Raw genomic sequence first — 27408 nt, forward strand, 5'->3', positions numbered from 1 at the left:
TTTCATGTATTATAAAAGTACAGATTCAATCAGATTTAATTTAGAAAAAAATGGAACGTATCTTACAGAAGGATCTTGTAAGTTAGAAATGTATTACCTATCTGGGCACTACGAAAGATGCACAGACCTCACACAGCTCCTAGGAGAAAGGAGAGACAACTTTGATAAAGGGGTTGAGAAACAGCTGAAAAACAGCTGACAAATCAGGAGGCAGAAAATGCTTCAAGAGGCAGGATCCTCAGAAATTATCCTGGAATGCAGTTTCACTTGTATCAATGTCATGCTCCTGGAAGAGGGAATAAGACATGGAATTTAGTATGTCAGTGCAAAGTCTGAAATGTGATCTTCAGTGTTTTGGACTTGATTAGAGATTCTGAAACATCATTAACTGGGACACATAGTTATCTCTGGCTTTAAGGCCGAATCCAGCCCAGGAGTCAAGTTTTCACTAACAGGACTGGGCTTTTGACCACTGCTCATCACCCACCAGGATGTAGGTGGTAAATACTATTGCAGGTGTTAATGCAAAGACCCAACGCACTTCTTACCTTGGCCTTGGGGGCGTGTCCCTGCCTTGCCACCAGGATAAGTACTCTTGGGAATCTACCTGAGCCCCCAACCCACGTTTCAGTGCTAAGCAGGTATTACATGAGCACCCCCCCCCGGATGCCATCCGCGCATGTACCTCAGAGCACTGTGAATGCCCACACACTCCCACCTGCCCCATTACCCACAGCTCCGAGACAGCAAGGACCACACGCATCCTGCTCACTGACGTAGCCCCAACACCCAGCACTGTGCCTGGCACACACGAGGCGTACAGTAGGAGTGCACAGCAGTGCCAGCCCTGCCGGTGAAGGCTCAGACCAGAAGTAGTCTTTCCGCTCTGCATCTAAATTCCTGAATATACTTATGAAGAAAACTGGACTCTTTCTTTCTGTTTTTAACCCCCCCCCCCCACGAATGTCTTCACAATCCTCAAACACTCTCCCTAATAATTTTTAACCTTGTGGATGCACCCCAGGTACTTCACCTACTGATGATTTTATTCTTCCCTACTGGTGATTTCATTTACTCTATTAAAACAGTGCTACTGCACTGAGAATCCAGAGGGTAAATTTGTACACACCCAGATTACATCATTAAGAAATATTCTGAGGTTAGAATTGCTGGGTCAAAGGTATATACATTTTTAGAGCTTTTGAATACTATTTTTAAAAATATCCCCAGAAAAGCAGGACCAGTCTATCCCTTCATCAGTAGTGTACAAATGCCCATTTAACAACAGTGCTTGGTGTTTTCTGTGAGAAAGCCTGGCAAGGTATAAACAAAATGAAGGCCAGGCAGAGCCTCAAAGCAGCTGGTCCTTGGTCCAGGGAAAGACGGTTTCGGACGTGAAGTGCTGACCTCACGTCCCACTGCTCGGTCCTTGGCTCAGTCATCTCTGGCCACAGTGGTGTCACTGTCGTTCCTCACACTTGACAGGCAAAGCCCAGCCTTAGGGACTTTGCACAGGTCTTCCCTCTGCCTGGGACACTTGTGCCCCAGCTAACCCCTGCAACACTTTCAAGTCTTGGCTCCAGTGCCGGCTTTGCTGTGAGGCCTCCCGGCCACTCCATTCATTACCGCCACATTCAGCACGCCAACCCCCTAACCCTGCTCTGCTCGTCTCATACCGCAGCGCTTTCCGTCTCCCAGCATCCCGTGTGACTGATTTACACAGTTACTGCTCACTGTCTCCTCCAGCTAGATCGGGAGTTCCATCAGTGCAGGGACTGTGTTGCTCGCTTGGTTACTTAACAAATACGTGAAGAATGAACGAACGGCACAAAGCTCAGTTTAGGGGTGACGCTGCCACTCGAAGGGCTCCCACGTCAGTGAGTCCTCCTGGGCTCCGTACCTGGTTCAGCTTCTTGAACTCCACCACTTGGAAGAAGATGTGCTCAAGGATATGTTTGGCATCTTGTTGGTCCTTTGGGAGTTTACTGGTTACTCCGAGAATGTCACCACACTTCCTGACGTAGAACTCCAGGTCGTCTTCAGTACCTAAGCACAATCGGGCCAGTTAGATTGACCCTTACCTTCTGCCCTTCCCCAAGTAGGAACATGCTGTGATGTAGGCACCCCTCATCAGATTCCTGCATCTCTTAAGATCGATCACCATTCCTAGGGTGATGTGGCCACGGGACACACTATAAAGATCTCTGGTGCATGGCTTTTATAAATTAGGACAAAAGTGTGACACTCCCAATTGGAATAAAGCAGGACTAGCCCTGGCTCTCCTATTCCCCGACCTGGCATTCCAACATCACAAAGAATAACCACCAGTAAGAAATCAAGTCACCATTCTCCGAATGCAGCAGGGACCATTATGAGAAGGGCATGTGGGTACTTTAAAGAGCATTTATTATAGTAGTATTATAGACAAGGAAATGAAAGGAGAAAAAAAATCACCCATAATTCCATCAACAGCCTCTCTCTGCAAAGCCATCCCCAAGAGCCCCATATTCAAAGATAAACAGCCATTACTCCCTTCTTACACGGGAATTTCTTTTCCCCACTCTGATTCGCCTTTCCTCTTTTTATTGTTTATCCTCACCTGAGGACATTTTCATTTGCTTTTTTAGAGAGACAGAGGGAGGGAGAGAAAGGCATCAACCCGCTGCCTCGGTACGCGCACCCAGACCAGGGCTGCCCGCGCCTGTGCCCGGCCGGGGATGAACCTGCAGCCTGTCGGCTGCAAGACGGCACTGCAGCTACTGAGCCGCACCAGCCGGGGCGGGGTCGCCTCTTTAAATGTTATGACAGAAACGTGTTTTTTATTAAAATATTCAAATATAAAGCTGCAAAAATTCCTCCCACTACCTCTATCCCCACCAATACTAGGTAGGATAATTACTGCCACATTATGCCTACGTATTTACATCTGTGTAAGCAGTGGAATCAGATGAAGATATTCTGTCAGTTGCCTTCATCATTTAACCATGTCACATGGACATTCTGTGTCAAAGCTTATGCTCTACATCTTTCATTTGACAGATGTATAATATCCTACTTTACTTTGTTTTTTTTTATTTTTTTATCAGCAATTTTCAACTTTTTTCTCTTTTTTTTTTTAATATTTTATTTATTTATTTTTAGGGAGGGAAGGGAGGGAGTGGAAGAGAGAAAGAGAGAGAGAGAGAGAGAGATCAATGTGCGGTTGCTGGGGGTTATGGCCTGCAACCCAGGAATGTACCCTGGCTGGGAATCGAACCTGGGACACTTTGGTTCCCAGCCCGCGCTCTAACTTTTTTCTCTTTTTTAAGATTTATTTATTTTTTAGAGAGAGAAGGGAGGGGGAAAGAAAGAGAGAGAGAGAGGGAGAAACATCAATGTGCGGTTGCTGGGGGTCATGGCCTGCAACCCAGGCATGTGCCCTGACTGGGAATCGAACCTATGATGCTTTGGTTCGCAGCCCGTGCTCAATCCACTGAGCTACGCCAGCCAGGGCTTATTTTGTATTTTTTAACCAATCTGTGTACTGATGGACCATTAGACTGTTGCCCATTTTTTGAATGCTACAATTAATATCTCTACAGCTAAATCTTTTCTTGTTTTGCATTTCTACAAGGATCTCTGTGGGGTGAAACGCTAGAACTGGAAATGCTGGGTCACAGCATCTGATCCTTCCAGGTCCATTATTACTACTGGACTAACCTCTGGGTCTTGCCGATTTTTGACTACCCAGCACCTACCACAGTGCCTGGGCAGAACAGAGAGGCAGGAAAGGTGTTTTGCACTAAACAGTTTTCACTTCTGCACGCTCCCCTCTGGTCTCTGGGGACACACAGGTGTTGTTCATGCAGCTGGGACCTACTGGTCATGCCGTTTTCTATCTTGCTTTCTTCACTTAGGACTTCCTTAAAATCTATCGGTGTCACTCCCCAGCCTTTGTAAACCTCTTCTATAATCACTGCATGTTGTCCCATCGACCGAATGTGGCACAGTTTACTGCCATTCCCCTGCTAGGGAACACTAAAGCCATTCCCAACTGTACTTTATTTCCTGAGTAAATAATGTAGTAGTCATCCGTATACCTTCTTTTATCTCCTTATATTCTCAGGAGTGGAGTCTCTGCCTTGGAATGGTTAAGAGACCATGTGATGCCTCTCAGCATTTGTGTGTAGGCCGCTTTGCTGTGCTGGCAGCAGGGCGCGTCGGGGAGCACTGCCCAGAGAGTCAGGGGTGCCACTAACCAGGCAGCTGTGTGGCCTGGGCCTCATTTCCTTGTCCATGTATCAAGGTGGGTGTGCTTGGCTCCTCCTAGGACCCTCTGAGGAACCAATTCTGAAGTCTCTGTAAGTCCTCTGGCCCTGATTCCACTCTCCCATCGCACTGCTCCCCTGACTGGCGACCTAGACTTGGCAGCAGTGGCAGCCAAGTTCAGAATTCACTCTAGGGTCACGCAACAGGTCAGAACTCAGGACCTGCAGGGACAACAGCTGAGGCTGTGGCTTCTGCTCAGCACCATGTTCTGACTCACTGAGCTAACTGGACTAGAAAGAAAGACATCATCATTTACATGAACAAAAACTGTAACTTTACACTCCCGTTCACATTTTGCTCTCCCTAAACGAATGCTAAATTTTCTCTCAGGGCAAATCTCAGAAGTTCACAATTAAATAAAGCTCACAAAAGAAGACAAACAAAAAGGTGACGGAACTTACACTTATTGGTGATCTGAGCAAGCCGCGCCTTCTCGGAGGAGAAGGTCTCGTCCAGGTCAAACAGCTCCAGCGGAGGAGGGGGCAACTCCCTGAAGCTGGGAGGGAAAACCTAACAGGAAATAAGGTCTGTCACAAGAGAGCATACCCAAAGCCTAACTGACAGTGATGAGACTTAAGGGAAGTGAGGAGCCAACTCAGCTCTTCTCTGGGACGAGCCGCCGGAAGGCCCGGCACCTCCTCCTGCCCCAGCCCGTCAGGCTGCAACAAGCAGGACACCAGCCCACTGTAAACAAGCAAGCGGAGCCAGCTCTGACCACACACCGACCCAACCAAGCTGATGTACCAGCAGCGCCCACTAACTGTGCAAGGACACAGAGCTTATGGCTTACTAGGCATACCTGTGGTGAACATCTGATTGTACAATTTGTTTTGTATTTAATCACAAGCTCTTTAGGGACAGAAACTGGGGAAGCAGATGTAAATTAGTGTAGAAAGCGCTAAACTTAGAGCCAAAATTTGCAGGTATGAATCAGTGGTGTGCTGATAAATGTTTAACTATCAGCTCTCAAAACAAAAGTCCTGATCTATAGTCCTGATCTTTCTGTGATGTAAATACTTCCAATTTCAAGCTACCAAGAGGAAACCAAATGGCTCCGAATATTCCAGAAGGTGGTGGGATAAGATAGTTTTGAAGAGAAGCGGGGTGAATGCTGGGCTGGCACGCTGGGAAACGCCCTCTGTGCACAGGAGCTCGCCGGGGCTGTGGGGACAGTGCCATGGCGCTGAGGGCCGGCTGCTTAGGAAACCTCAGCACACACTCTTCCTCCTGTTCGCCCAGAATTCTCACCGGTGCCCTCTGACCCCACAAGATGCAACATGTTTAAAAGTAAGACAGGCCCATGGCCTTGACTTCTCAGTTGGGAACTACACCAACGGGAAGTCCCTGTAGAATACTAGTACTTCTGGTCCCGGTGCCTGACGAGGGGCAGAGACAGGAGCGGCACAGATGGCGTACGGAAGGGTCCACGCGGGGAGGGGGGGCAGCTGGCAAGGGAAGGGCAAACGGTGGGGTCCTGCAGCGGGATCCCCCAGGCACACCGACTCACCGCGGGCTGAAGGGCTGGCAGTGGCGTCTCAAACTGCGGTTGGATGAGCTGGAGAGGCTCGTGTTTCACGTTCAGCTGCTCATAGGCCCTGCGTGGGTGACGAGACAAGAAAGCGGGGATCAGGAGGAGACCCTGCGTGAAGAACATGTGACTGAGCGCGCTGTGCTCCTCTCCACCTAGCCGGGGGTTCGGCACTTCTGCAGGAAAACACACACGAAGGTGTTCTCACACGCGATATATAATCACCTTTTCACGAACCTTCCCTACTGCATCATACAGCATGACTTTACTGAAAACTGAAAGGGAAAGTCCTTCCACATTCCTATCAAGCTTCGCCTAAATAGCCTGTTTATTTTTACCCAATGAACACTGATTCATAATTGTGTGAGTTGGCTGAACTCCTCGAGAAATGAGGCAAATTACAATACACTCACCCGATTGGCCTTTCACAATGAAGCTAAGCAAGCGAATGCCAATGGGTATGAACAAAGTTTGCATCTGCTTCTATGTGCAAGTGATTTCAGAAAGGAGAGACGTCTGTGACTGCAGCCTGGTGACCGGCTGGTCTCACTGCTGTTACCTCCTCCACTGCTCCCGGTGCTCAGGGGGGGGTCTGTCCTTGCCATGAGCAGAGGATCCCATGGAGGCAAGAGAAGTAACTCCACTGAGTGAGCGCCAACTAAATGCCACATACTGTGCCCAGCTCTCTGCTAGGCACTGAAGTTTATTTCATTTAATCCTCAAAACAACCCTGGAAAGTGGGTGCAGTCCCTGGCGGAGGACGAAACAGAGGTGCAGAGATGAAGCAACTTCCTGAGGTCCCATGGTTAAGAAGTGACGAAAGCAAAATCAAAACTCAGACCTTGCCAATCCCTGCCAACCAGAAGTCGTATGACTCAGTCTACCCAGAAGGCAATGTCATTAGGGGCAGTTCTATGCTAAAGGTCCCACCAGCTACATGAGTGAGTGCACGCACACACGCGCGCGCGCGCGCACACACATACACACACACACACACGCATACACACAGGTTCCTGCTGCAGAGTCTCGGCCCTGGGCATCCCAGCCGTGATTTCCTGCTTTCCGTCCCGGGTCAGAGTTGACTGTGCTGAACTGTACTGAAGCCATGCTCAGGTGTGTCTCCTCAAGTGCTGGTGCTAGACAGTGTGGGACACTGTGTTGCAGGTTACATCAGAGGACTCATTTTCCAACTATTACCAAGTTGGCCTTGTTAGGAGTCAAAGCGAACTGCAGCTCAACGGGCCATCAGCAATGAACGTGCTTGCCGGGACACACCTGCACGTGCGCCTACCTGGGGCTTTGCTCACATGAACTCCGTCGTGCAGAATGCTCGCTGCCAACATCCCCACCTGCGCTGTGAAATCCCTCCCACCTCTTAAAGCATAGCACCCAGCACAGTGCCCAGCAGACACAAGGCCCCAGGAAATGTCTGTTGAAATGATCAGTGCCTGCCTAAAACGGCCCCTCTTTCATAAAACCTTCCCTGCTCACCCCAGGCAGAACCAGATTCTCTTTTATCATTATGCCCACAGCCTCCAGTGTTATATTTCCCATCTAGCATTGCTGTAAAAACCACGTATCACAGCCTTCGTCTGTCCCTCCACAAAACCACTCTCCCCAGGCACCGGCTCGGCACAGCAGGGGCTCTGTCTCCACTGGACCTGAGAACACGATACAGAGGCGGGAAGCTAGACAATCACCTACAGCTGCACCCTCAGCCTTCGGTTTGCCCAGATGTGGATCCCGCGCACGGCCAAAGATACTCGTAAGTCTTAGCCCCTGTCCCTGTCACTGGGGATGGAAAACAACAAAGTGGACAGTGAAACAGGGTCGAGCCCCAGCTTGACAGTCATTCAGGCCTGGTTTGAAATCCCAGCTCCCACCTTGGGAAGATACCCTCCCTCTTTAACCCTGTTTCCTGTCCTGGCTGTGTGGCTCAGTTGGTTGGACCATTGTCTCCTACACTAAAAGGCTGGGTGTTCGAATCCCAGTCAGGGCACATGACTACGTTGTGGGTTCAATCCCCAGTCAGGGTGCATGTGGGATGCAACCAACTGATGTTTCTCTCTCCCCCGCCCCTCCTAGCTCTCTAATAAAATAAAATAAACCTTTTTCCTCAGTTGGAAACGAAACAGGTAATTCAGACAGCATTACTGGACTATAAACAGGACTACTGACAGTATTAAGGGAAAGAGGGTGACTAGCCCCCTGGGGTTAACGAGAGGATGCCAGGGACGAGGGGCTCTCTGTGCTAAAAGCACGCAAGTCCTAGGCAAACCGGAACAAGCTGCTCCCCCTCAGTGCCTGACACGGCACCTGAAACACGGTGAGGGCTGACAGCATGGAGGCCGTTCCCCCGCACCAGTGCCCGCCCCCCGGAACCCCAGCTCTCTCTGCCGACCTCCTCACGGAGCTGAGAGCACATACTGCGCACCACACTCACGGTGACCCATAGCCCCGTGCCCAGGCTCACGTTTCCAAACCAAACCCTCAGAGCAGAGAGCAGTGCAACGCAGAGCGCCACGGGTACTGACTTGATGACCTTGGTGAGGGAGGTGATGTCCAGCTGGTAGATAGACAGGTCGAAGAGGGTGGTGAAGTCCCGTGGGTTCTCATCGCCCTCCTGGAGACACACCCGGAGCCGCTCCGACAGGGTGGCTGTGTCGGGCAGCATCATGTAGTCGGAGATCTGAAAGCCACAAGAGGTCCTGCTCAGCAAGCTGCAAACAGGAACTCCATCTGTCCCGTCGCCAGTGTCTCAGGCCTACGTCTGCAGTATTTGTATTCTCTTGCCAAGGGATTTCACTACTCACGATCACTGACAACTAAACCTTGACTAAGCGACTTTATGTGGAAAGAGAAACGGAAGTCCCTTGGCCCAGCCCCAGCCCCAGCGCTGGCTGAATCCACCCCCCAATTACTCATGCTGGCAGTCACCCCAGGGAACACGGCTGGAGAGGCGCACCGCCTTGGTGCTGGCTGGTCGGTGTTTAACTTCACGATCACTGCCCTTGAGCGCTCAGCAATCAATAGAATTCCCCCAGTCCAATCCCTTTCCCATTCTCCTATACTTTCTTTCCTTTCGCCACTTCAGCCATCTAAAGTGGTCCTTCTTTCTGTAATTTTAGCCGATGATCTTATTTTCTACTTCAGTGAGAAAACAGAGGCAACCATAAAAGGAAGTCCACATGCTTCCACTACAACAGCCACCCACCCCCCCGCAGCTGGGCCACACAGTCTGCTTCCTCTCCTGTCACGCGTGCAAACCCGGTGGCCCCGGCACCGACAACCCCTACTCGGACACTAGACCCCAGCCCCTCTCACGCAGCCAAGGACGTGCACCCAGCACCACGGAGAGCGCTCTGTGATGGCGCTGCTGTGCGTGGGGAACAGTAAGAGCAGGGAGGCCTGAACGCCCAGCGGTTGCAGACTGTCTCAATATACTACAGCACAAACAAGGGAAAACATGGTCTTAAAAAACAACACAAAAAAAAACTCTCTATGTATAAAATAGGGAACATCTCTAAGACACATGGGTAATTTTAAAAAGTCCGGCGCTGGACAGTGTATCCACACAGACCAGAAACTGCTAGGACTGCTGTCACTGGGGAGGGGGGCAGAGTGGCCAGGGAAGGAGAGAAGGAAGACTATTTAGTGTAGATGCTTTTGAATTCCAAACTATGTGATCGAGTTACAGATTCAAAAATTAATTTAAATGGAAATAAATGCACGCTGGCAACAAGAACTCTTCCTGACAGCCCTTTGAGCTGCAGCTGGCCTTGATTCGAACAGGCCAACTCGGTGATGGTTGGAAAACAGGCCCTCTAAGGTCGCCTGCGACGGACTGCCCCCACGTTCCAGCGCCCGCACTCGAGGAGACACACCGGAGCATTCCGGAAAGGCCGACACGCTCGCCTTCTCCATTCACCCCAAGGGCCAGAAACGCCCCCAGTCCTCAAACTTTCTGTAGAAGAGAAGCGAGGGAGGAGCACACACGTCGAGGCTCTTCCCTGCCCCAGGTGGCTGCCTGAGAGCCTTCGACCACCTCAGTGACAGTGGGGTGACAGCGGGGTGACAGTGAGAGGGATATCAAGGGCGGGGACCGTGCCAGGACGCAGCGTGGGGATCAGCGCTGGGCAGCACGCCCACCTGCAGGCCCGGAGGCCGACCCTCACTCATCTCTGCGCAGAGGCCCTGCCACGGGCCCCCGGCTTGGAACACCACCACGGCCTCACGTGCATAGCCGGAAAGACGGGAGCACTCCTCAGACCGCTGGCTTTCACGGCGCCCTAGCGGATTTCCAGGTTAAAACTGGTTACGTAAATTCTTTCAACTCTTCACTGAGCTGCCGTTTGATTTTCACACATTGTTTGAAACTGAACTGTACTGTTTGGGTTTGAAACCCATTTGGATATAACAAGATTTGATCTGAAATCCCAGGAAGTTCAAGTTTTCAGAATTGCTTATTTTGCAATGCTACCAGATCCAGCCTTTCTCTCTCCGAAGCCTTACAACACAAAGCCCTTGTCTGGCCAGGACTTGCACCCGGAGACACCGTAGCCTGCGCGGTTTTAGAGCAAGGCTGAACCACACTGGACTCCTCTGGCTTCCCGACAACACGTCCCCTCCGAACCAGTCCAGGGTCCCGTGTGGGCGACAGAGAGAAGGCACAGGCTCCAGAGCCAGGCTGACGTGGCATCAACACGGCTCGGCCCGGTACTAACACGAGCAGGACCTTCCAGAGTCCACTTACTCCCGTTTCCTCGGCTAGAACACAGGAATGACGGACACGAGCAAGGCGGCCACCCAGCACAGGGGCAGAGGCAGCGTCCCAGTGCTGCGACCCCCGGCCCACGACACTCTAACTAGGGTCGGCAGCTGCCAAAGATCCGTCCACTCAGAGCTGGTCCTGTGAGAACGGAAAAGCGAATTCCCGGCTGTACCCCAATTCTTTTATTTTGGGGGCTTCCATCACACTGTTCAGGAGGAATATTTCTGAAAGAAGTATTTCCCTACATATTTTGATCTTGAAAGTTTGGGCCAGGGTCTATATACATATAGACAGGGTCCCAAGCCAATAAATTCTATAATAAATTATAGAGTTTATTGATTTACTATTTTTTACAACATAGCTTTCATCTTTCCAAAAAGCATAACGCCTTGCCCTCTATCTAACAAAGTAAGAACTATTTATTCCCTCGGAACTGTCAGAAGTGGTGTTGAGAAGGTGAGCCCGGTTTGGTTTAAAAGTGTTCTTTTAACAATTCACAAGCTCCTACCTCTGGGTCCTCCGCATCGATCTGGTTTAGGTGAATGTCTTCTGTCGTAAGCCACTGGAAAACAACGTCCTGGATTTAAAAAAATAAACTGGGATTAAACACTTGGTTATTGGAGAAAGCTGAAAGCAGGAATAGAGAATTATATCAATAAAGAAAAAGTGAACCAGTGATTCAAATGAGGGTAGCCACCTTCCTTTTATATGATTTAAGAAATCATATAAAAACTTAAGTTTTCCTCATTATAATAACACTTTTACTATAGGAAATTTATAATTTTCTTAAAGATTTTATTAATGTATTTTTAGAGGGGAAGGGAAGGAGAGATACATCAATGTGTGGTTGCCTCTTGCGCGCCCTCTACTGGGGACCTGGCCCACAACCCAGGCATGTGCCCTGACTGGGAATCAAACCAGCGACTCCTTGCTTCGCAGGCCAGTGCTCAGTGGAATCCCATCAACGTGCAGCTTTGGCACACACGGTCTGTCGTCCTTCACACCACTCTGCCAGCAACTGCCATGCCTGTCCCTCCCTCCCATATCGATCAGTGACCAGCCCTATCATAACCCCTCCCAAACCCCTCCAGCCCCTCCCCTCATTCACCCCTTCACTACCTTCCTTCAGGTCCTCGCCCTTCTTGCCTCGCTGACGGCACCAGCCTCCGCCGAACTGGCCCTAGGCTGCCTCCTCCTTTCCACTCTCCGTACGCCTCACAAGGGGCTCTTTCTAAAACTCAGATCTGACTCTGCCCAAGGCCACTCAACACCCTACAGGGCTCTCCAAGGCTTTCTGCACAAAGTTCAAAGTCCTGAACTTTAACCGTGAGACCCTGACCGGCTCGTCCCTCACCACTTCCCCAGGGTCGGCTCCCGCTCCAAGCAGGAGGGCTTAGAAATGCCTGGCACTCTCTTCTGGATTTACTGTACTTCTCGGTCTCTTGTGCTCTCTCTCGCTGCACTATATAGTCTCAGAGCAGAGGCTATGCCTGACTCAACCCTGCACTCTTAGTGCATGGCGCATGATGGGCTCTGAACAGCTGGCTGTCAGTAACAGATGAACCGGGCAGTAGGTCTTCAATGACGTGAAGGTCATACTTAACACGTTATACACGGATGTGATGAAGCAGAAAAGCTTACCATGATTTTGCTGTTTTCTTCTTTATCCAAGTACTGGTCACTAAACATGTGACATGAGCCAAGCACTGCCAGCTTCCCGCCTTGGTTCTGCAGGTGACAAAGCAGTGTCAGATACGCCGACCCCAAAATGCACGGCGTGCATCCGAGCTTCCAAACACTTATCGTCAGATTTCCGTGAGCGGCAATGCAAGTAAGTGCCAGTTCTCATCAGGATTTTAAGTCTAGAAATATCGCCTATGCAATAACCACATTCCAATCTGCTTCTAATTTTATTTATTCTACTCTATTCTATTACTTTTTAATTGCATGTGCCCCAGGCATGAGACAGCTCTGGCCGCCGACACAGGCGCCAAGCTCGGGTGAGCTGAGGGCTGTACGTCCGCTTTGCCCTGGCAGATATGTGAGGGGCACCTGCCTCTCGCGTCAGACACGGCTGCGTTCTGTTGGACTTGAACAAAAGACACTGTGGGTTGGCTCTACGGCACTTCCCCGTCACTGTCTCACAAATGAAGATCGTAACCTCAAAGGAAAAAAAAGATAAATCCAAGGGGAGTTAAAGACATTTTCAAGTCCCAAAACAGTATTTGGTCACAAGTGTGTAAAATTCACAAATAACAGTTAATAAAAAAATACTTCTGTATTAGAATTTTAAACAAATCAAAATGTTTTTGCCTATTAGACTGCTAATATGACAAAAACGACTGAAAACAGCGTTGGTCGGGTTCATGAGGCAGAACAGAGGGCCTGTGAGGAGGGGAACGCGGGCCTCCAGTGGCCGGGCAGCGGGCAGACGACAGCCCCCGGGTTCTGGAGGAAGTGCCACACTTAGCACAAAATTTTGTGCCTAGTCTCTGCTCCATAAAAGCCCACTGACTAAGCCAGGTCAAATCTTTGTGCGCAGTTAAGAAATCAAATAATTATAGCTCAACCACCAAAAGTTCCTTAAAATAGTGTCTCATTAGTGTTGTGCCTATAAACTGATACTGTATGTAAACCAATTCTTCAGTCATTTAATGACACTTTAATCTTATAAGAAGAGTTCCAGCTGTCTGGGAGAGAATAAACTACCATAACAGCTACAGGAACTCTGTCTAAGCATCATCTTGCAAACATATCGGAGATACTTATTTACTTCATAATAAAATGAGGTCAGAGCTATTTAGTATGAGAGGGAAAGGTAACAATACCTAAGTCCCACAAAGAACATCAGGATTGTGAGGAGCCAGAGACGTCTAGGTCTCTGGAGAAAAACGGAGAGGTCAGCTGGTGAATTCTGTGTCTTGGTGGACAGATGAAGGTCAATTCCGCAAAACAGGAATTCAAAGGCAGCGGCAAAGCTGGGCCATAATGAGGAGCGCTGTGTCCTCTGGGACCACCTGTTCCCACATTTTGTGGGGTTTCCAGAATGAGAACTGGACGAGCAGCCTTCTGATATGTTTTCCCAGGATAAACTAAACTAAAATACAGCAGCACAGTTCTGTGCAATTTTTTAAAATTTATTTCTCATTGAATTTATTGCAGTGATATTGGTTAATAAAATTATACTGGGTTCAGGTACAGTTCTATAAGACATCGTCTGTACACCATACTGTGTGCTCACCACCCCAAGTCGAGTCTCCTTCCATCCCCATTCATCCCCCCTTCGCCCTCCTCCACCTCCCCCATGCCCCTCCCCTCAATCCTGTGCTATTTGGTGTGGTCCGTTACCTTGACCTTTTTCTGAACAGGTTCTCTTACATGGAAGGTGAGAGCCCACAGTCATAGACAGAATGAAAAGTTATTTTCAGAGTTACAGTACGACTCGCCTCATGCTACAGTGAAAAAGCTTTGGATTTAGGATGATAAAAGCTACGTTTAGGCCTGACTCCATCAGTTATCCCCATACATAAAGTGTAGATAACTGAAATACTGCTTTGCAATACTGTTGTGTAGAGCAGTGAGGAAACACTTGGAATCCCTCTAGAAACAGTGAAGGAGATTTTACTATTCAATGGTAAAAACAACACACCCACTCCCACCTAGGAAAGGCCGTACCTTGGAGTGGTAGAAGGCCAGGATGGGTCTGTTGAGCGGGAAACAGACAGAGCCGGTGGACAGAACAGCCACTGCGGGTTTCATGACACTCAGCGTGGCGCCGAAGGGGTACACAAAGGTGAGGGCCCTGCAAGACATTAAAGAAACACTCCAACTCTCCAAAATATTGAATAAAACCATTTTCAAGAATAATCTCAGTGTTTCTTCAGCAACTCATCATCAAACACAAAATTTCCTCAAAGCTTTGGTTTGTTAACACAAAAAAGTGATATAACTCTAGCTACAAGTTCAATAATGCGCTTTAAGAAATATGAATGTAAATTTACAATCGTATGTGCCCATGTTTGTAGCTGTCAGAACTCAAGGAGCCCCTACGGAGGGGAAGCAGGGGGAGCCTCATCTAAGGACAGAACTGGAGCGCTGCGTGAGCCCGACCTGTATGTTTTCCTCGTCCTCAGAGATTTGCCTGGCGCTGTCTCTAAGAACGAAGGCCTGTCATTAGAAGAGCCTGGTACCAGGTGAGTGCTTACAGGAACGGAGACGAGTATCTGCCCCACACTGGACACTTCTGCCCTGGCCTTCTGTGGAGGCCCTCCTCCGCTCTCCCCTGTGCTAAGTGAATGCATCAGCCTGACTTGCACAAAGTACTCATGCAACAGGAGGGGGAGGAGGGGGGAAAGCAGGATGCAGATCCTGGGGTAAGGCCAACCCATGTGGGAGGGGCGAGGGTTTTACAGAAAGAAAGCTAGAACTCTGCCAAGGTAGTTGTTTGAGAGAAGTGCTCTCAGAATGAAGAAAAACAGGAAGGTTAAAACGAGAGCATAGCCCTGGCCAGTGTGGCTCAGGTAGTTGGCCTTCGTCCCGCAAAGCCAAAGGTCTCCTATTAGATTCCCCGTCAGGGCCCGTGGCTAGGTTGCAGGTTCAGTCCCTGGTCAGGGCACAAACCAGAGGCAGACTACCGATGCTTCTCTCCCTCTCTTTCTCCCTCCCTTCACCTCTAAATAAATAAATAAATAAATAGCCAGAGCACAAAGTTAGAACCTTGGGGGTTTGGAGGGGCATGGGAGTTTCCTATGAAGAGTTTAACTTCCCTTTCCCCTTAGGCCATGAGAAAATTCTCTTTAGCTTACATTTAAAGTTATGTCTTTCCAGTGTTAGTTGTCCCCATTCTTTCCGTCAAGTCTCATCTATTCCTGTTACACACTGCTTATGAGTAAGATTAGCTGGGGGAAAGTCTGGAAAGAGCATTCTGGGAGAGGGTACGAGTCTTTAAAGGCCCGAAGGTGAGAAGGAGCTCGGCCCGTCTCAGGAACCGAAGCACAGGCCGTGTGGCTACAGCAGAGTGAGAGCAGGAGAAACGGACATGATAAGAGACTGGGCTCCACGAAGCCAAGACATTTGAAAGCACAGAGCGGGACTGACCGTCCACACCTCCAAGCCCACCCGAAGGCTGTGCTGCTTCCAGGTCAACCAGAAAACAAAACCCAGCCACCTGCCCTGCACTACAATTTCCAAGGAAGTGGTAATGGCAACAGTGGGGAAGGTGCTCTTCCTTGTACCACAAGGCGCTGTCTCGAGTACCAGCTCACCAGAGCTGCCCAGCAACTTTGTATGATTATTACTGGTCCCACTGCAGGTGCAGAAACAGGAGCCGAGAGTTACTTTGCCCAAGGACACCCTGCAAGTAAGTCACTGAGACAGGTCAGTGAGCCAGGACAAGTAACAGGGACAGTTAAAGTCCAAACAGTTTTCAGCCTCCTATGAAATCCCTTCTTCCCTAAACCAAGGACACTTAAGAGGAAATGGTTTACACTTCTCCCCAGCCAGAGGGTCAAAGCTTAAATCACCTAGTCTGGGAGACAGATAACAGAAATCCAATCAGTGCCATTTGTGCCAACCTCACCCAACGATGGGTGAAGTCCAGGGGACTACTCTCATTTTGGAGCAGCAGCCTGAAGCTGATCAATATTCTGTTGAGATCCTCCCCTAAATTCCCCCCTTTAGAAAACGGGTAAAAACCCTCAACACAGAGACCCGGCTAGCTGTCTCTTGAGCATACCAATCTCAGGCGTGCATCTTTACTTCTCTCCTAAACCCTAAGGGTCCTCATGACCCTTGCAACCAGGAACAACGGGCAGTGGCAGCTCGTCCTGGGCTTACTGCCTGGACCTGTCCCCGATGCCCCCCATTTTCTCTGACTTCCCAGTGAGCTAACGGCAGCGCCCCCATGGCTCACTGCCGTCCCTGCGACCTTTACTTCTCAGTGAGTTCACCCGGCCCAGCGTGGCCCAATTCTTTCCTGTAACGTTTCCAGAATCCAGAGCAGAGCCCCGCCCGGGCTCTCTCCTGCTGCTTCTTCTACCCTAAGGCCTTCCTGTGTTTCACTGTCCCCAGCTTTAACAAACGTACTCTCAGAACCACCTGGACTATGGTGTGAAAGCTTTCCTGCACGAAGTCAACCTGCACACTATAGGCCGGCCTGAGGCAGACGCACTCTGGGTCAGTCCCTCTCCGGGACAACGTGAAATCAGGAACATCTCAACTCCTCCTAACTCCCAGTCTACGCCTCTGTTACCTACACAGACTGGATGAACTAATACGAAGATCAAGACTTAGACGGTGATCCCTGAATGTCAAAATTTTAATTCTATTATATATGTTGTTAGACGTTTTCCCTGTATGACCTTCCTTGGTTTCATACTAAGAAAGATCTACCCTACTCCAAGATTATAAAAAAAATTCACCTATATTTTCTTTTAGTTCTTTTGTTTACATTTTAATATTTAAAGTTTTAATCCATCTGAAATATATTTTGGGGTATGGTGTGAAAATGGAAATGTTTTTCCAAATGGTTAGCCAAAATGATGCCATCCATGCCTCAGTGACTTGAAATGTCACTTTTGCAATAATATAATCCCAACCCTCCATTTATATTTTTGGTCTGATTTTAATTTGTTTTATTACTTTTTCACTACTTCTGCATTAGTACCAAATTACTTTAGTTCTAGAGCTTTGAAAGATGCTTTAGCTACATAAAAGCACTCAACTCTTGTGGAGCAAAGTTCTCAAAGTAAAAATGTAAACTGGGAAAAATACTTGCATGGAGGTCCTCTAAACAAGACAGACCATCAGCAGAGAAATGGGCAGTAAGCGGTACACCGGAAGCTCACGGAGTACAATCAGCCAACAGACCCTGGAGGTCACGCCGCTTACCAGTCATCAAAGAAGTGCAAGTTAGAATAGAGGGACGCCATTTTCACTAGAACACTCCTCGCTGGCACGAGAAGAGAAAAAGGAGTGTATTCCTATGGACCCAGGCTACAAATTGCCCCGAGGGCTGGCTGGCCGGGCAGCACATTTGGCAAAGCGTCCATTGGGAGACCTTTGACCCAGAGATGCCAATGCTAAGAACCTAAACCACTGAAATATTAGCACAAATGCACAAAAACTGTACATACAAAGATGTTCACTTTGTGCTTTATTTACAGTAACAAATATGAAACTGTTTATAGTAACAACACAGAACAGAAGTTAAAGAGTACAGGCCCTAGAGCAGACTGGGTAGGTCTGACACTAAACTCTGACACTTAGTGAGCTTAGTTAATTAATCTCTGTCATCTTGTCTACAACCTCACAGGACTGTTGTGAGGATTAAATGAAGTAATACATGCCTGTCACATAGCAAGTGCTTGATAAATGTTAGATGGTATTATTAAAGCAAAATATTATACTGCCCTGGCTGGTGTGGCTCAGTGGAGCGCCAGCCTACAAACTGGAAGGTTGCTGGTTTGATTCCCAGTCAGGGTCACATGCCTGTGTTGCAGGCCAGGTCCCCAGTACGGGGCATGAGAGAGGCAATGACACAAGTCCCTCTCTTTCTCCTTCCCTTCCCCTCTAAAAAGAAATAAAATCTTTAAACAAAAATATTATAATTACCTAAATGTTCTATAGTAGAAGATTAGTTAGAGATAAAATGAGATAAACCCAATTCTATCCAGTCATTATACATGTAAAAGAATCTAGAAACCTAAATACCATAGTGTTAAGATGGATTATGTCTGGCATGGATTTACAGTGAAGGTCTTCTATTTTCTTTTTTCTTCAGAAAAAATCTATTCTTTTTTATATTTTCTTCAAACTCCTTTAACGTGTGGCTTGACAGAAACCTACATTTTTTAGTATCTGCTGCTGCTTTCTTTTTTTTTTACCATTCAAGATTTCTTGTCTTAGTTTCAGGGTTAGGCAATCATATATTTTGAGCTGTTCAGATTGGTTTTTTGGTGAGAACTGCTCTGTAACCAAAGGCTCTGCGCCGAGGCAAAGACAACCCCTCCCAGGACAAAGGCCCCGCCCGCGGGCAGCGCAGAGGACCCACTCACTGGGCATCGTTCCCGCCGCCCTCCTCGTCGACCACGCCAGGCACCGTCTTCCCTGCAGCTCGGCTCATTTCCCTGGGAGGAAAATAGTAAAATCTAGTGAACCCCCAAAATTTAGGGGTTCCACACTCCGCTCATTAGTAGCACACACTAGATGCAAGGACTTTGCAGACTTGTTCAAGATACCTTTTTTTTTAAAGATACAATTCTCGATAACTAAAGGTATACACCCACCACACACCTACACCTCTTTGGAAAACTTGCCAAAGTTAACATTAAAGTATAAGGATCAGTTCCTGTTTCTTGAGACCTAAGGGAAGGGTCCATATACTTAACAAATTCTAGCTTAGTATTCTAGACTCTGCATCATCAGATCCAGCAGAGCACCTGGGTTTAAGTAGCAAGTTCAAGTGTGGAATGAGTCATTTTTAATACAGGGAGAAGCTCACAGAGGGCACCTGATGCTGTCCCCTCGTGTACTCATTTCCCACTTCCCCAAAGCCCGTAATTTACATTTTAGGCTCCAGTGGCTCAGAAAAAACTGACTTCGTCCCAGGCACGAGGGGTGGAGAAAGTGACCCAGCTATGCCATCAGGACACACTCTGCCCTCTGCCACAGTGACCCGTCGGGGGTCTCAGGACCATTTTTGACGGGAATGCTGGGACCGAGGCACGCACTCTCCTTCCCGAGATGGTGCGGCAGGTGGCGGAGAATCTGAGCACGGTTACACCTATTCAGCCTGCACAGCCAGGAGAGCGGATCCAAAAGAATTACGGAGACGTGCAACTGGAACCCTATATGTTCATTTAATCCCCGTCCAAAACACGTCCCACTTCTGTGCTTTTCCATCACATGAATCAATAAAGTCTCTCTATTGTTTAAGCCCATTTGAACAGGGTTTGCTGTTGCTTGTAAGTGCATGTGTTCCAACTGAAAAAAGGGTGACTGTGGAGTGAGGTTTCAAAAGATGGGAGGAATATAAACTGGTGGACGAGAAGGAATACAGTAAAGTAAATTATACAATGAAAGCATATAAAACGAAAGAAAAAGAGAAAAGAAGGGCTAGTGAGAAGAAGAATGCGGGAGAAGAGATGAGGGAAGATTCACATAGGAAAGATGAGTGTCATTTATAAAGACGATTCTGCTCTCCACATGCTTACCTATTTAACACTCCATTGGAAACCAGCGCTTCTTTAGGGTGGAAATACTTGTAATACACGTTTCTAACCACAGCATCTTTAAGGGGAAAACAGAGGAAGACGCATTTTAGATCAGAAGGAAGTCTGAACTCTAGTCCCATCCCTCTCGCTCTGTGAACGGAAGCCGCCCAGACCCAGAAGGTCCAGAGTACGAGTGGGGCCAGAGCGCCAGACCACCGGCCCTCACAGCCCAAGGCTCTGGCCACTGTCCCAGTCAGCCCACAGGGCTGCAATGTGAACAGCAAACAGGAAACTACTACTTCCATTAAACTAATAACAATAATTACCATTATTAACCATGATTCCATATTCCTCTAGGAGGAAGTTAATATTGGTGTCGAATCTGGACTCCCCGCCCTCTCCCAGCATCACCAGGATGTCTCCACCGCCGTCCAGGTACTTCTTCAGGACCTCAAACTATGGAAAGAAAAACACAATCTGTGAGTACACCCAAAGACTTCTGTCCAACATACTACGAATAAGACCTTTACTACCTGAAAAATAAACATTTTGAAACTACAAGACACTTAAATATAAATGTATGTGTACTATAAAACGTACTCTCTACGTAGGACTTCCGAGCTTGTTTTTAAATACCAAGCTGCAGCCCTGGCCAGGCAGCTCCCTTGGTTAGAGCATCACCCTGATACGGCAGTGTTGCCAGTTTGATCCCCAGCCAGGGGACCTACGAGAACTAACCAAAGAATGCACAAGCAAGTGGAACGGCAAATCTATGCCTGCCTGTCTCTCCTCCCCCTTCTTTTGTCTCTCTAAAATCAATCAATAAATAAACATAAAGCTCCAAAATAATCACACGAAATGGATATTTCCCAAGTTGACTATCTAGAGAGCGAACCAGAGCGGAAAACTTTTAGCTAAAGGAGGCTCACCGGCCTCCTTCATCCAGCAGCATCCTTGGTCCTGAACTTACCAGATGCCGACTGCGCCCGCTCTCTCCTGACAACCAAAAATGTCCCCAGGCACCGGCCTCTGACCCTCTCCGCAGACGCTCTCGCTCTCACGAGGCTGCGTGTTCCCTGGCAAAGGCCCGGTCGCTCCTCTGTCTTCCCTGGGTGAAGGGAGGTGGGCGAGGGGAGAAACTATGCTGCAGTTGGGCCGAGGCCCGACAAGTCATCCAGTATTCCTTCGCAGGCCACTACCCGCTGGGTGAACGTGTCCCTCAGAGCCTCTCTGGGTAGGGGAGCTGGCCACCTCCACGTTCCCAACGGTAGTTCCCAGCGCTCTCAGTTCACCCCGTCAAACAGTTACGTCTCTCTCCACGGCCTTCCCGGACCAGGTGGCCTTGCGATCAGGTTAAGAAAAAAAGGACAACAGAAGTCCTGCCCTGTAGACCCCCTCTCGTGTACCCCCAAAGTAAGAGCAGGAGGCCTTAGACTGCTTCAGTGCAAGGGCCACACTGGCCTCACTTTGCCTTCAGCCCCCTACTCCCCACAACCTCTCGGGGTACCAAGGCACTTCTCCAACTCTCTGTGGACTCTTCCTGTGTTCTGGGTTTTATGTTTTTTTAACTATGGTAAAATACACATAACACAAGATTTAGTACCTTAACCACTTTAAGTGTACAGTTCCATAGTATTAAGTATATTTACATTATTGTGCAACCAACCTACAGAACTCTTCATCTTGTAAAACTAAAACTCTACAATTAAACAATTCCACATTTCCCTCTCCCACCCCCCCAGCCCCCAGCAACTACCATTCTAACTTTCTCTTTGAGTATGACTACCCTAGGTACATCATAAAAATGGAATCATACTGTGTCTGTCTTTTTGTGACTGGCTTATTCACTTAGCATACTGTCCTCAATATTCATTCACTTTGTAGCATATATCAAAATTGCCTTCTTTTTTAAGACTGAATAAAACTATATAAGTCATTGTACATATAAGGTCTATCCTAAAAAAGTCCGGCCATTGTTAATATAATGAGAACAGTTTGCATGGCATTGATGTAACCTGGCAGCCAAGGAAAGTGGACTGGAATGCACATGCATGATCAATGACGACTTCACTGTGCTAGTTGGTGGGGGTGGTAGTCACCACTGAGTGAGCATGTGTACCGTGTGGCCGTCCCATTCAAAATGACTGAGCAGAACAACAAATCTGCATTGAATTTTGTGTTAAGCTTGAACACTGCTCTGTGGAAACTACTCAAATGATTCAGAAGGCCGCAGCTATGGGAAACTGGTGACTGGCAGTTTCATCACAACAATGCACCAACTCATGCATCATATCTCGTGCAGTTTTTTGGTAAAACATCAAATCACCCAGGTGACTCAGCCCCGCCACAGTCCAGATTCTGTGCCCTGCGACTTCTGGATTTTCCCAAAACTAAAATCACCTTCGAAAGGAAAGATTTCAGACCATTGATGAGATTTAGGAAAATACGATGGGGCAGCTGATGGCGACTAGGAGAACTGTGTGAGGTCCCAAGGTGCCTACTTTGAAAGGACTGAGGAGTCACTGCCCTATGTATAACGTTTCTTGTATCTTGTATCTTCTTCAATAAATGTTTCTATTTTTCATGCTACTTGGCTGGACACTTTCTGGACAGACCTCGTACACGCCACATTTTGTTTATCCATTCATCTGTTGGTAGACGCTTGGGTCACTTCCACCTTTTGGCTATTGGGAATAATGTAAATATGGATGTACAAATAACTAACTCTTTGAGAGCCTGCTTTCAATTCTTGTGGATATACGTATATCAGAAGTGGGATGGCTGGCTCATGTAATTCCATTTTTAATGTTGAGGAACCACCACGCCATCCGAGGTGCACCGTTTTGTCTTCACCACAAGTGCACGAGGGTTCCAGTTTCTTTACAGCTTTGCCCACACTTGTTATTTGTGTTCTGGGTTTTGCATTTATAATTCTTCATCTATTCCATGCAATAAAGTAAAAAATGGTTTAATTTAAAATGGATTTTCCTATTTTCAAAGCAAAAACATGGCAAAGAAGTGCAGCTGATATTGAATTTGCCTGCAGTACAGGGCCAGCACTTTACATGCATTATCTCATTTAATCATCTCAACAATTCAACGATCGAGAGAGAGATGAAGTCATGACCTTATGGCACCATGGTAAGTGAGCAATAAGGATTTAAGCCCAGGACTTCAGAGCCCATGCTCTTAACCATCTCATTATAGTTCTCTGTGGATATTTCTTACCTCAGCTGCAGTGAATTTTTCCCTCGGCCCAGATGTAATCCACAGTTTCACTCCAATTAACTTCTCAGATGTAATTTCATCTTTTAAGCTACAAATATGATTTTAAAAGCAAATGTTAGATCCATAATTAAACCAATTTATGAGCCATATTAGTCTCTAGGCTGAATGGGAAAAGAGGCCCAGAGATGAGAGTATTTAGAGGTACCCAGTCGAGCCCCTCTCCCAAAGTGAGAATCCCCTCTATGGGCTTGCACCCGAGTTGCTGGCCTCCGCCCAAATACTTCCTCATAAGCCAAATTAAACTGTGCTAGAGCATAAAGACTCCTCCGACTACTAATGCAATCAGCTCTACTGCTAACTTGTATGATTACATATCCTTCCCCACTAAGAAAAATTACACATCTACAAAAACGGAGAAATATTCTCATTTTTCCTTTCTCTAAATTGTACTATCAACCTAAGTTGAAATATGGAAAAAGCCTCTAACCTCTTAAAAAGTTGTATATGTATAATTAGAATAACTTTTTATTTGTGACTTTGGGGACAACTTAATAATATGCTAAGTGACAGTTTTCAAAAGAGATGCTTTAATAATGTATTTACTTCTGAATGATCTTTGTATTGAGCTCCTCCCACCTAAACAATCTGTCTCACATAAGAAAGTAAAGACTTTCAGTCTAATGGGCAGGCTATTATCTGGAAGGGAAAACAATTCACAAGGTCACCTCTGAATTTTCCAGTTGCTCCGAAGTCTCTTCTGCATGGATTTATAGCCACTGGTGGTGGTAAAGACTTCCTTTTTGTATGCATTGAAAAGAATGGTGCTCCGAACCTCTTTCTCCATGGTTACCTATGGAAAAAAGAAGGCATCAGAAAAAGACAAACAATAAAAAATATTCCAAAACACCCCAAAAGGAATAAAATAGTCTACTTCTTCTAATTTGATGAGAAAGGGTATAAAGCTGCAACCTAGCTATGAAACCTCTGCAGTTCTCACAGGTTGAGAGTGCAATACATAATCACAGCTGCAGAAACCTAAGGCCAACGCTGGTGACCAGCCTAGTCCCACGGCCCTGCCACGCCATCACCCTGCCCCTGAGGGAGGCCATGACCCCTCCTCACTGCTCACTACTGTTAACTGGGACGTGTGGTCTTCTAGATTCTTTTTATACATACATTAACTAGTAGATTTATTTACAAAATAGGATCGTATCATATGCAGTATTTTCCAACACACTTTTTTCACCTAACCCTGTATCTTTCACATCTTTCCGTGTTGGCACATAGGTGTTGTTTTTTTAAAACTGCTGCACGGTATTCCATTTTATGGATGTATTGTTATTAATTTAGCTAGTTATATACAGATTGACATCTTTTTCTTTCAAAAATTTTTCCTAGTAAAACAATGCTGCAAATATCAACCATCCTTGAGCATCATTTTTTTAAAAAAAAGGTTTTATGTATTTATTTTTTTCAAGACAGGGTAAGGGAGGGAGAAAGAGAGGGAAAGAAACATCAATGTGTGGTTGCCTCTCACGTGACCCCCACTGGGGACCTGGCCCGCAACCCAGGCCTGTGTCCTGACTGGGAATTGAACCAGCAACCCTTTGGTATGTGCAGCCTGCGCTCAATCCACTGAGCTACACCAACCAGGGCTGAGCATGTTTTTGTGTACTTTCCATATTTGCAGAATAAATTCCTATCTGTTGAATGACTAAATTATTTCCATATTGCCCTCCAAACATTTGTAATTTTCACTTCCACTCATACTAATACAATCCTGTTTCTAATCACTTTCATCTCTTCTAATAAGATAGGCACCCCCCCCCCATTATTATTTAGGTAGCACTTTCTAACAGTGAGATGGCTACCTTTCACTATGTATACTGGCCACTTGTATTTCTTCTGATTTTCTTGTTCATGCCCTCTCCTTACTTTTCTATTGGGTTTAATATTTTTCAAATCCATCATTCAACAAATACTTTCAAAAATTTATTTGTCATTAGATATAGCTTATGGGAGTTTTTTTTGGTTTGGTTTGGTGAAATTTTGCAGGTCATATAGAAGGTTTTAATTTTATAGAGTCAAAAGTTTTAATCTTTTCCTTTCTGGCTTCTGGACTGCATGATGTATTTTGAAGAATTTTTGCCATGCTAAGATTATAAATACACCCAATGATGTTTTCCTCCTGTATTTTTAAAAAATTTTTTACTATTTGTCTGAAGGGGACTGGCAGCATTACTACTTAGTTATACTGCTAATTAACCTTCAACTACTTGAATAGCACATAATCCTCCTGTATTTTTATGTCATTTTTTTTTAAATTTTGGTCCATTTGGAGTTTATGTTGGTGCCCAAAATGAATTTATTGTTTTTTATTAGAAAGCTGTCTGACACCAATCCAACTTTTCAATGCTGATTTACAACATCACCTACAAACATCTGAATTTCATTCTGAATATGACATGTTCTATCCGACTGTAGTTTCTGCTCAGTTCCATACTATTTTAATTACTATCACTTTACAACATGTTATAATTCCTGATATTGAAGAGCTAATCCCCCTTATTATTCTTAATTTTTAGGCATTCTTAGCTAGTCTCACATATTGATTTTCGCAGTTTAGCTTTAAAATCATTTTGTCAGGTTACCAAAAAAATGCCCCCATGAACCCACCACAGCTATCTTTCCATGTTTCACCTCATCCCTGTGCGTGTTTTCAGTGTGCATATACAATATTGTATTCTGCTTTCTCCAGTTCCCTACAGGAAAAGTCTTCAAAATCTGTCGCATGGTTATGTCATAATCAACAGAACCACTACCTTCATGGCCATCTTCAATTCTGTGCCTTCACAGATACAAGTGGAATTTACATATTCCTGCTTTTGCCATTATTTTTACCCTAGAACAGATTCCAAAGAGCAGTATTTCTAGGAAAAGGGGATGAGAATAAGATGTTAAGAGTCTTTGCCCAATGCTCTTTCATACCCAGCAGGACCACTGAAAATCCGCATAGCAGGAGGCGAAGGAGACTCGAACCCAGTCCAGGATCTGGATTCAGGCCTCTATCCGTGTCCAGTTTACCCAAGACGATCTCTATTTTCCGAAGACCGGCCCAAAGGATCCTAGCACAGTCCAGCGAGATCCTCGCCAGCGCCAGGCGGCCCTAGCGCCCCGGCCAGCCCCTCACACTTGCAGCTCTTCTTACCTGAGGTCCAGTAACCACCATCTTCACCTGACACCGCCCAGCATCCCGCAGCCTGGTATCCAAGGCCGCTTAGCAACCGCGGAGGCCGAGCGGCATACTCGAAAGGCGTGAACCCGGGAGTGGTTGTACCGCCGGAGCCACCTGATGACGAAAGAGCGGAGGGCGCCAATGAGCCTCGAGCGCCGGGATGGTGGTGGCAGGGGGCGGAGCTAACGTGGGACTGTACCATTATTTTGGATGAGGGCTAAATCCAAAGAGAACGTGAATTTATGCCAAATATGAAATCATTTAGTTGTGTCTTTAATATCAAGTATTATAAATACTAATAAAAATGGTAGGTCCCAAGGGCCTAAACTTCGCTAGACCCCGAGGGTGAAGGCTTGCGCCGCTGCTAGAGGGGTTGTTGAGGAACGCCCCAGTCCCGACCCCAAGGGCGCAGGCGCAAAGAGGCAAGGGGCGGAGCTTTGTAGTGGAGACGCTGAAGAAGGGTTTGACCGCCAGGAACTGCTTAAAAAGATTTGAACAGTGATGCAAGAGTTTCCGCTCCCTGGGACATCAGGATCGGTTTCCCGGAGGAGAGTGGGCAGGTTTAGTGGTGAGATGGGTAACACGAGCTAGTTCTTTCACTTTGATTAGTCCCGCATCTCTGAACAGCACAGTTCCAGGCCCATGATGTAGCGGTGAACTCGCCCTCTAGAGGTGCCCCCAGGCGGGGAGTTAGACCTGGCCACATCCTACAAAAAAAGTGTAAATATAAACTGCCTTAAGGAGCTGTGAGGGCTGGAGCTGGGCAGAAAGGCGCCTGCGATGAGCAGAGATGTGAAAGAAAAGTAGCATTCATTAAGGCAAGGGTTGCAAAGAGCAAGCCGGCGGGAGGCGCTGCTGATGTGAAAGAAACATCGCCTTGAGAATGAGAAACGAGGCGCGGATAAAAGTCTTCCTTTCTCCCCCGGGGAGCGCTCGGCGTCCTGAGCGTGTGGACTTTGATGCAATGCCACGACCTCGCTGGCTCAACTCGATGAGAGCAGAGCTTTCGGACAGTTTGGATTTCAATTTATGTTTGTTAGAATCTTCAACATGTATAAAGAGGTAGGAGTTAGGGGATCTTAAATACACAGCGCTTGTTGCCTTTTCACAATTACTGTCATTGTGG

At 47.1% G+C, this 27408-nt stretch overlaps 1 protein-coding gene across 1 annotated transcript; it reads right to left on the reverse strand.

The window, feature by feature from the left end:
- On the reverse strand, window positions 1-26393 carry IFT52 (intraflagellar transport 52). Its single transcript, XM_045833074.1, has 14 exons — window positions 26256-26393; window positions 23773-23897; window positions 23048-23135; window positions 20146-20275; window positions 19820-19895; window positions 18662-18733; window positions 14283-14409; window positions 12249-12335; window positions 11116-11184; window positions 8371-8525; window positions 5816-5903; window positions 4710-4818; window positions 1901-2046; window positions 1-286 (listed from the first exon to the last, which is right to left on the reverse strand). The coding sequence occupies exons 1-14, from the start codon at window positions 26274-26276 to the stop codon at window positions 239-241; spliced, it is 1341 nt and encodes a 446-aa protein (XP_045689030.1). The 5' UTR covers window positions 26277-26393; the 3' UTR covers window positions 1-238.
- Between the last annotated feature and the right edge of the window lie 1015 nt (window positions 26394-27408).

This window comes from Phyllostomus hastatus, unplaced genomic scaffold, assembly GCF_019186645.2.
Source record: "Phyllostomus hastatus isolate PE091 unplaced genomic scaffold, TTU_PhHast_1.1 phas_contig_17, whole genome shotgun sequence".
In the NCBI taxonomy this organism is placed as follows: Eukaryota; Metazoa; Chordata; class Mammalia; order Chiroptera; family Phyllostomidae; genus Phyllostomus; species Phyllostomus hastatus.